Below are 10,152 nucleotides of genomic sequence, written 5' to 3' on the forward strand. Positions count from 1 at the left end.
TGATTTATTTCCATTTTTATACGAACTCTTTTATTAGATGAGAGGGATATTTTTTTTAAGTCTCCGATGCATCAGAGGAGAAAAACAAACAGTGAAGATCAAAACTGTTTTATTTACAGAAGTTAGCAATTATGTAGAAAAGTAGCTGAAAAATGTATCTATTTCAATTTAAGCACTTATCCTACTGTGACACCAGCTTTTACCTCATTAAAAGACCCGGTCATTCAGCCAGCCTTTCACACTGGCCTTCAACTCCATGTTAGTTTAGAATTATCTATCTTCCTAACCACTGCTTCATAGGAGTGAACAGATGGAAATCACTTGGTGCTTAGTCTGGGTTGTACTACAGATGATTAAACACTTCTCATTTCAACTTCAGGAAGAGTTTTCATCTCAGTACATGACCATCACTACAACCATGTACTACACGACTCTTCAACTACAACAGGCAATACAAAAAACAAAAGAAGAAACATTTTTATTTGTCAAAAAAAAAAATAGTTTATTTTACTTGATATTTTAATAGCATATAGTCTGCCTTTTACTTTTTTGTGCACATAAACATTGCACCAGTCTATATCTTGCATCTGCTACCTAACAACTAAATTCAATTACATAGGTAATTGGTAGTGGACTATTCAATGGTTTAGATGGCAAGCACCCTAGCCCCTTCACTAATGTTTTCTTTATGTTGCAGACTATGTTACATATCACATGGTGTAAATCCTATCTCTTGTCTTATGAAAGATAAAAACATAGTTTAAATTACAAAGTTGTAGTACATCTTAAGTACAAAATGCTTTTTACCCGGTTAAAATACTCAAAAGGAAAGAGGCTTGGCAGTGTCAAAAATAAGTGGCAAAACCATAGCTTAGCCTTGCACATTCAAAGCCGTGCAGAGAAGCCTCGTTTGGTCTCGTCACTCATTTTTTTGGATGCTGTCAAGCCTCTTTCTCTTTGAATATACTTATCTTGAGGTGTTCTATCTTTTAATTAATCACATATACAGTTGCAGCATAGTGGCTTTTCTGAAATTTGCTTGCGATAGAATTAAAGCAACAGTGACGATATAGCCACAACTGCGGCTAACAAATACACAGTTTTCTTTATGTCGCATACCATTAAAAAAAGTGACAAAGAAATGCAATGAATAAAAATACTGCATTGTTTAAGAAAGATATTAAAGATAAGATAAATAAAACACTTTAAGAATGTCTATTTTTAATATAATACAAATAAGATATAATATCGTACGTTAAAAATATAAAATTTACTTCAAATTATACTTCTAATTTCTTATTTTCAAAATAAATACTTTTCTTCAAATTCTAATCTAAGTAATTCTTTAAACAATGAACAATGAATATTTTTTTAGAAAAAACATATAGATACAAAATAAAACAAAGATAAGAATTTGATAAAAATATTCAAAGTTCTTTTTTAAAATTAGTTCAAATCATCATCATCATCATCTGTAAAAATTTATCAAATATAATTCAGAATTCTTTCTTACTGTTATTTTTTATATAATTTCCTAATCCATATATAATATCATATTTGCAAATTATACTAAAACAACTATTTTCATTAAATTCATAAATTACTTGGATCATTATTGCACGAATATCATCTATAGAATATAATTACGGTATTAGATTTTCTTGTTTGCTCGACGTACATTCAATTATTTGATTTTATACTCGTATCTACATTAATCAACGATCGAATATACGAACGTGTATTAATTTTTATTTAATTATCAGACATCCGGCAACAAAACATAAAATCCGAAAATTTGTTACTTTTATAAATTGAAGAAAATGATTCGGTTCGTCGAGCTACGGCAGCAGGCGGGCAATATGCCAAGAGGGCTTTTACAAGAAAACGGTCCCCATTTAGGTGTTAGATGCACGAAAAAAAACCCCGAAAACTCCGTCGATCGAGTGCAGACCCGCGACCAATTTACCGGCGTTCGACGGCGGGCTCTCGATAACAACGATTTCCATTATTTACTTCATATTCACGTATATTATAAATAATATAAATCATTAAAATATGTATAACTAAATAAATTTTTTTTAATGCTTTTGTAAACGAATGCAAATTTCTTCCGTCCTATAAAAAGTCATCTACAGCTGTCGAATTATATAAATAAAATATGTTTTGACATATTTTGTTGCCCTACATAAATACATTTTATAAGATTTACCATATTTCTATATAAATTCATTATGAACACATTGGCACGGCTTTTACAGTTATCTGAATACAAAGCTTTTGTATTATGATTACAATACAAAGTAAAAGTTAATTTTAGGTGATTTGTATACATGTAAATTACCTGAAAGTAACACTTCATATAAAATTAAATAAATACATTTATACAATATACAAAGTGTCACCGCTAGAGGGATATTTTAACTCTTATACCTGAAAGTAACTTTCACTCAATACAATACCTTATAAATCTTACGAATATTTAACATTAAACGTAAAACTCACCTAAAAAATGTTATTACAAATGCCGATATGTGATATCGAGTGCACGAGGAGGTAGATTTTTTCGGTGTTGACGGATTATTTCTGTAATTATTAGGAATTTCACCGTCTTCGTATAAAACATCATCGTCTCCCGCTGCTGACATGTTTCCAACTACCACGTGATCAAACAATCCTGAAAATACGAAGCCTCCTGGTGGCAGAAATTAATAAATGTTCCATCTGATCGATCCTAAACAGTATTTATTACCGCGTCGCGATTACTCGAAAGTAAAATGCTCGTTTAAGCGTAAAAAAATTGGGAGTTTACTTTATTTTAAATATTTTTAATTTTCTTAATACGTGTAAAATATTTAAATAACTTTCAATTTCTTATCGGAACGAGTTAAAATATCTCTATCTGGTTACAAATTATATATCGATTTTCGATATTTATGTCATAAACGGCTATATATAACCTACGACGCTATTGTTAAATAGTATTGTCGATAGAGCTATAATGGAAGAAATAGCAAGAGTTTTATATATATATATTATTTTTTCTGATTTTTATTGCACAGCGGATAGTAAATTCCGAGAATTGTCATAAAAATATATAAAAAAGAGCGATAAATCACAAAATATGTTTCGATAAGCAAGCTTAATTGTAAAATTAAAGAGCGTCACTAATCTACGGCTTGTTTCAGATGAAATATAAAAATAATTATTAATACTCGTGTGTCGTAAACAGTCGTTAATAATATTTATTATTGTTGAAATTTATCGAGACAAGAAATTAATTACGATAATTATAAATTAAACAAAATAATTGCATTTAGAATTACTGAACGAAAACCTATTCATTCCCCTTTAGATTTTAATTCATACATATTTTTTTAAAATTACCGTTTTATTAAATTATTAATGATTTAAAAATTATGTTATAACTATAAATCAACCTTTTAAATGTTTAATTTATTTAATATATACGCTTAAGATGCGTGTGTAGATGAATAGAATTTTTTTAAATAATGGTTCAATGCTTAATATCCTATGGGAAAAAAAACAAAAGAAACGTATTTTAATTGTAAATTATACAATTATGTAATTGTTTAATATTATTCACCTGAAGAAACGTGCAGTAGTATGTTGTATTTTATAATTATCCGAACATGAAGTCCAATACGTTGCTGTAACTTTGTAGATAACGTTTCACGATAGCTTTCATATATATAAAAGTAGATCATTTAAATGAATAAAATGTAAATTTAATTTTAATAAAGTATATAAATTCGTGTTTACTTTCGACGTTCTTAGAAAAACAGGCCTTAAGATCGGTTCGACCTTCATTTTCGGTCGTCTTTCCATCGGGACACGGAGTACAATCCCCTCTTCCAAAATACATCTGATAAGTTCCTTTAGGGCAAGGTTTATTTTCATTTTTAACGCAATATCGTCCGGGATAACATGGAACTGAAAGTTAAAATTGTTATTTTCAGTTTATCTTCCTCTCTCTCTTTTTTATATCTATATACACATATAATTCATAACATCGCTATTATCTTGTTGTAATGCGATACATCGCGACTTATCCATCAATCATTGCAGAGATATAATAACGATTAGATTAAGGTTTTTTGATACCATTTTAAAAACTACTGCTTTACTTTACATTATTATTTATTAGAAAACTAAGGGGGAAATAGAATTTAAGATCTACTTACTGCAATGATTAGGTTCTACAAAGTGAAATCCGGAATCACAATGGAGAAAACTTTGTCCTCTAATACTCTCACTAACTAAGTATCTCCTGATAATGATGTCATCATTAATTAATACGCCTATTTCGTGATAAAATCTCGTAGCGATCTAGAACAGAAACAAATAGATTAAATGAAGAATACACTGTTGATAATAAGTATAGATTAATTGATTAGATATCCAATAAATCTGGAATTTGAAACATGCCAGTTAAGTTAGAAGGAATATCGTAACAACAGATATTAAGTATATAAAAAAGCTTTCAGGGAATCTTATATTAAATACAACCTTCTTGGCATTCGAACAGGAGGATAAACAGACCATTAGGAAGTCTTATAAGGCCTCTTTTAGCAAGCCCATTATGAATTCGGCCAGGCCCACAATGGAGAGGCCGAACATTCCGGACGGTCCACCTCCAAAAAATTCACGGGGATTTTTCCCCATGTTCCCAAAAAATTCATGGGGATTTTTCCCACTCTCTTGCGTGGTCCGTCGGACCCTCTCCCTCACCATCCAGCCACCTCAATGTGGATCTGGCCAAACCCATAATGGAATTGCTAAAAAGTCCATTAGTGCCCAAAGAGGGGAGAGAGTTTTAAAAAGTAATAATTGGATAAGTTAAAATACAAAACTTACACTTTTCATTTCATTTTTTTGGAGTTTTAGAAGACATAAATCTTTACATTTATCTGAAGAACGAAGAGTAGATTTAACATCGATAGACATATAACAAATTTCACTTTCCTGGAGATTTAAATAACAAAAAATAATAAAAATTTCATTATTTAAACGTTTATATTGCGTAAATTACAATATTAATTTAAACTTTAAGTGTTATCATTCATTATACATCGTTGCCCAGTGGCGCATCAAAATTTACTCTCGGGAGGAACCGAGTTGAACGGATAAATACAAAAAACTTTTTAATGCGAATTCAATAAAATTCCCATCTTATGTGACCGCTAATTCATAAGTAATAGAAGACGAGACATAATATAAATAAAAAATTTTAATTAGGAAAAAAATTTGGAAGATTTACTAGTGTTTTTTCCTTTTACTTTGCGGGTGCCACAGCTCCTTGGTCCTCTCTGGATGAGCCACAGTTGTTACCTACAGTGTGAATGTAGCCACTAGCGTTGTAGATTAAGAGTAAACTCTTACGTTGTTGTATATAAATTTGTATGTCACATTTAAATCTTTATCTGTACTTATTTTTTCCCTTCATTTATTCAAAAAAGTAAGGGGTTCTGTCTCCCGAACTCCTTCCCGATCACGCTACTGATTGTCTAAATATATGAAAAAACGAGACAACATCTAAAATAAAATAAAAAACGAGATAAAATAGGTCACGAAACTGGAATAAAAGCAAAATTTGAACACGTACGTGTCATTTTTAAACGTTTTCACTCTATACAAAGCTATCGTTTCGACTTTATTATTGAAACCCCAATATAAAACAGAAAACAGTCCAGCAAACTAGGCTAACACAAATACATTTATTAATATATAAATTTGTTAAAATTAGAATTTAAAACATTAAGAATAAAATATGAGAGACAGTGACGCCGAGAGCTCGTACGGGGTCCGGAGCAAAACGGGCCTTTTTAGTCTTTTTAATTTTTGAACGAATGAAATACACAGAATGCTTTTTCTATTACTAAAAAGCAGTCTTAAAGATTTTATTTTCTGTTAGTAAAAATGCCTTTAATTTTATGGGGTTAGGAATCACTTAGGGTTCTTAAGTTTTCTCCGGATCCGTGGAAAAATCCCCAACTTCCTCACCCTCTCGACGGTCATGGAAACAAATATAATAAAAGGTGTTGCTTTATTGAGTCACTAAATCGGTATCGAATAAAACGGATCAATGCTTCCTAACTAAAAATCTATTTTAGAACGAGTTCTTCATTAACCTATTATCAATTATTATTATTATAAAATTCTAAACCTGCATTAGAAAATAGTTTCCATTTTCTGATTGCTAGTGTTTGTTTTTTTGTATTTATATTTCATAATATTAGATTAAGTAATTTCATATTGTTTAATATTTTATTTCAAAAACATTTTAGGAAAAAAATTAATAAATATAAAAAGTGATGTAACATTATATTTTCTAAATACTGTCGAACCTCCAGCTGACAATTGAGTGTATATAAATTGAAAGCATTCTTTTTAAAACTAACTAAAAATGGTTTGCATTAATATTCATTTTTATAAATTTAAATAAAAACATTAATATAATTCATCAACAGAACAAAACTTGGCACAGCTGCGACACATTAAAGGTTCGCTATTGTTCGGCTCTTTCCGACATCTGTACCTCAAAGGGTCAAATTTTAGTAAGTAAATATCATATATATCTTGTTTTACTGCTCTAAATAATTCCTATTATTTAGAGATGGACGTAGGAATGTACAATAGAAACATTTAATATGATGAAATTTGCAAACATTGCCGAGTTTCTTTAATATTTTTCAATATATTATACTAACGATAACAATATTAAGGGCGACAGAAATTAGAGAGCCGGATAGATAATGTTGAATTTCACATTCGTATAACTATAAATGGGCCTGACATAGCCTACTGTACATATATATTTTACAATATATTATCCAGTAGCACGTTATAGCTTCACGGGGCCTAGGCAAATTTGAATTGGGGGGACCTCGTGTACTGTATTGATTTTCAGACATTTTTTGGGGGGAAATTTATGGAGAATATTTTCTTATAAAAGATTGGTTTGGGACCCCATTTTGCCCATAGAATAACGTGTTATTGATAGTATCTAATATTTATCAAGTGTTTAAAAAAAGATCTGAAAAATTCCTTTTAGAACGTTTCTACGGCATAACAAGTAAATTTTAAAAATATATTTTCTAGATACTGCAAAAATATATTAATATATAGAGTGACCATATTGTTTATCGTCCAAACCGGGACAACTCTTACGAGTAAAAAATAGATCTAAAAATATTAATTTTTAAAATTATTTATATATTGACCTATAAATTAGCTATATTGCATTCAAAGACTTCTATTTAAAATTTCATTTTATTATTTTGAGGGTTAAAAACAAGAGAAATCCCAGACTGTCCCGGAACGTATGGTCACCCTGTTTATATACCATTTTCCTTTCGTCAACGTAATTGCATCCATGAATTTTTGCGAATTCCGCTTTGCATTTTCTATTTTGACAAAGTTTTGCCCAAAGTTCATTTATTTTTCCTCTTATATACTCTAAATCTTCCTCGGGTATGATGGTTTTCCTGATATTCTCGCTACTATCATACATATCCACTTCGTAACGATCGTACGGTGTGACCAAATCATAAACTAAAATAAAAACATACAAAAAACATTATTATATATATATATATATACAAATATAAATTGAATAAATTCCAACGAACGTACCAATAATTCTGTGATAAAAAGAATTAATTTCTCGCGAATTATTCCTTACGGTGCATTTATAATGCCCTGTATCCGATGCTTGAAGGTTACGTATTCTCATGGTTCCTCTTTTCGAATCCACGTCAATCCTAGGTTCTAAAAGAGTCATATTTGCATTGTCTGTCCATTCGTAACTAATCTGCTTCTCGTTTCCCGAAATGTAAAATGGATACTTAACTGTAGGAGCGATACAATTGAAAATTATATTCTCTCCTTTAAGCACTCCTCGATGTTTAGAAAGGAAATTTTGTGTTTCCATTTCTAAAAATATTCAAATTTTAAATTAAATAATAAATGTAAATACATAAAGATATTGGATTCAATAACAAAACTTCTGTATGCTTTATGAATATGTAAATTTACATTTTAAAATATCAACTTACCGGCGTAAGAAGTTTGTAGAAAGAGAAAAACGTATAGAAACATTTCTAAACTGGAAAAAATATATTTAAATTAACATTAAATTTACATATCTATCAGAATATTGATTACCTTTACATATTTATTAAATATTTATTTACGAAAATACGAAATTAAAATTGTAACAGTAATATAAAAGGAGTGAAATAGGGAAAAAAAATTAAATAAGATATACTCACATTAAATAAAATTCAATTTTTTAAATAATAAAATGAGCGTTGAAGAATAAGTATTTCTGTTTTTGTGAAAAAAAACGATAAATTTTTATAAATTTAATGTTTTTATAACGTATTTGTTCGGCAGTTTCAACACTCGAATGATTTTCGTTAATTTTCTTCTATCTTCTATTTATATTTTTAAAATTCGAACTTTTATTTTTAAATTCCGATGATGTCAGATGAGAATTAGTTAAAATTAAATGGAAATAAAAATATATTTAAATTTTCTGGATGTTTCGACCCGTTTGAATTTGATTCCGGGTCCCTAGAGTGATAGGCTACCGCCTTAACCACCCGGCCATCCGTATTGATTTTATAGTTACGTTTTTTCGAATAATTAATATTTTATGTCGTAGAAATTTGAAAATATATTTAAAATGTCTTTAAAGATATAATATATAAGTAGAATTCGCTTTTATCACCTAATCGGTACACGAAAAATTGCCGTTAAGCGAGCAGTCTTATTTGCAATAAGCTCAGTCGTCCTCCTGAAATATACTTTTAACTGTATGATACTATACAGAGATGTCTTAAAAATATACTATATGACTTTTTATAATTATAAAAGAAACTTTATATCAGTCGTAAAAGTAGAGGATAAGTGATAATTTGTAAATACATTCATGCGCTTTATATGCATGCAGCGAATGCCAAGTTTACAGCAGCATGTTATTTGTATGTTGTTACAGCGGAATACAGATATACTGTCAATGCCACAGGCATACCCATACTTGTGTGAGTCAGATAAGTAAAAGATTAGCCTACGGTTATAACTGCACTCGCTGAAATGCCAACAGTACTTTAAAAACGCTAATATTTTACAAAAGGGCTCTTAAAAGCTCATTATATTCAGAGTTTTCTGTATACGTGTTTCTTGGAGATCTTCCAACGCCGAGCATGTCTGTAAGTTGCAACCAGGCGTTACGCATAGCTAATGAGTCGGAAAGAATCCGCATCACCAGGCTGAAGGAAACAGGATGGCTATTTCGTCGAATTGCTTGCTGTCTAGGCCGTTATAACCTGACTGTAGACGAATATTGGGGCAGTGGATACGTCAGGGAGCATATACAGACAGGCTCGAGACGTCTCAGACAGACAACGAGAAGATGATCATCTATCTAATCGTGAAACAAGCGGGAACAGTTGTAACGGCTTCTTTGTCTGCCACGTAGGGAAAACTAGAAGACTAACTACAAAACCCCATCTCTTCCCGTACCGTCGCAAGGATACGGGAAAATATAGGGTTTTGTAGTGAGGGTTTTGCTTTTGCTAGTGCCTGCCAATGCATTGGGGGCACTAGCAAAAGCAAATTTGCACGAAAGACTTATTATAAAAAGCAGTCTTAAAGATTTTATTTTCTGTTAGTAAAAATGGCTTTAATTTTATGGGGTTAGGAATCACTTAGGGTTCTTAAGTCTTCTCCGGATCCGTGGAAAAATCCCCAACTTCCTCACCCTCTCGACGGTCCTGCGAACAAATATAATAAAAGGTGTTGCTTTATTGAGTCACTAAATCGGTATCGAATAAAACGGATCAATGCTTCCTAACTAAAAATCTATTTTAGAACGAATTCTTCATTAACCTATTATCAATTATTATTATTATTATAAAATTCTAAACCTACATTAGAAAATAGCTTCTATTTTCTGATTGCTAGTGTTTGTTTTTTTGTATTTATATTTCATAATATTAGATTAAGTAATTTCATATTGTTTAATATTTTATTTCAAAAACATTTTAGGAAAAAAATTAATAAATATAAAAAGTGATGTAACATTATATTTTCTAAATACTGTCGAACCTCCAGCTGACAATTGAGTGT

The 10,152-nt window shown here is 30.3% G+C and overlaps 2 protein-coding genes across 2 annotated transcripts in view; both read right to left on the bottom strand.

Moving 5' to 3' along the window:
- The window catches only part of LOC136980498 (sugar phosphate exchanger 3-like), a 28,569-nt gene extending 25,729 nt beyond the window's left edge, over window positions 1–2,840 (bottom strand). Inside the window, exon 1 of the mRNA XM_067276635.1 lies at window positions 2,503–2,840. Coding sequence (XP_067132736.1) covers window positions 2,503–2,645 — 143 coding nt within the window. The 5' untranslated portion in view covers window positions 2,646–2,840. The remainder of the gene's footprint in view (window positions 1–2,502) is intronic.
- A 785-nt stretch (window positions 2,841–3,625) lies between these two features.
- Window positions 3,626–7,947, bottom strand: LOC136979977 (uncharacterized). The gene is made up of 6 exons (XM_067276005.1): window positions 7,654–7,947; window positions 7,364–7,572; window positions 4,876–4,983; window positions 4,203–4,347; window positions 3,781–3,951; window positions 3,626–3,699 (listed from the first exon to the last, which is right to left on the bottom strand). Exons 1-6 carry the CDS (start codon window positions 7,799–7,801, stop codon window positions 3,641–3,643), a joined length of 840 nt encoding a protein of 279 aa, XP_067132106.1. The 5' UTR covers window positions 7,802–7,947; the 3' UTR covers window positions 3,626–3,640.
- Between the last annotated feature and the right edge of the window lie 2,205 nt (window positions 7,948–10,152).

This window comes from Centruroides vittatus, unplaced genomic scaffold (genome assembly GCF_030686945.1).
Source record: "Centruroides vittatus isolate TY-2023 unplaced genomic scaffold, ASM3068694v2 contig_1159, whole genome shotgun sequence".
Classification (NCBI taxonomy): Eukaryota; Metazoa; Arthropoda; class Arachnida; order Scorpiones; family Buthidae; genus Centruroides; species Centruroides vittatus.

Excerpts from the sequence above, each read along its gene's own strand:
- LOC136979977 (XM_067276005.1), bottom strand. The coding sequence starts at position 7,801 with ATGACTCTTTTAGAACCTAGGATTGACGTGGATTCGAAAAGAGGAACC. Across the intron at positions 7,573-7,653 it reads TTTTTATCACAGAATTATTG|TTTATGATTTGGTCACACCG; the intron begins GTACGTTCGTTG and ends TTTTTATTTTAG. Across the intron at positions 4,348-4,875 it reads AAAAAAATGAAATGAAAAGT|ATCGCTACGAGATTTTATCA; the intron begins GTAAGTTTTGTA and ends TTTCTGTTCTAG.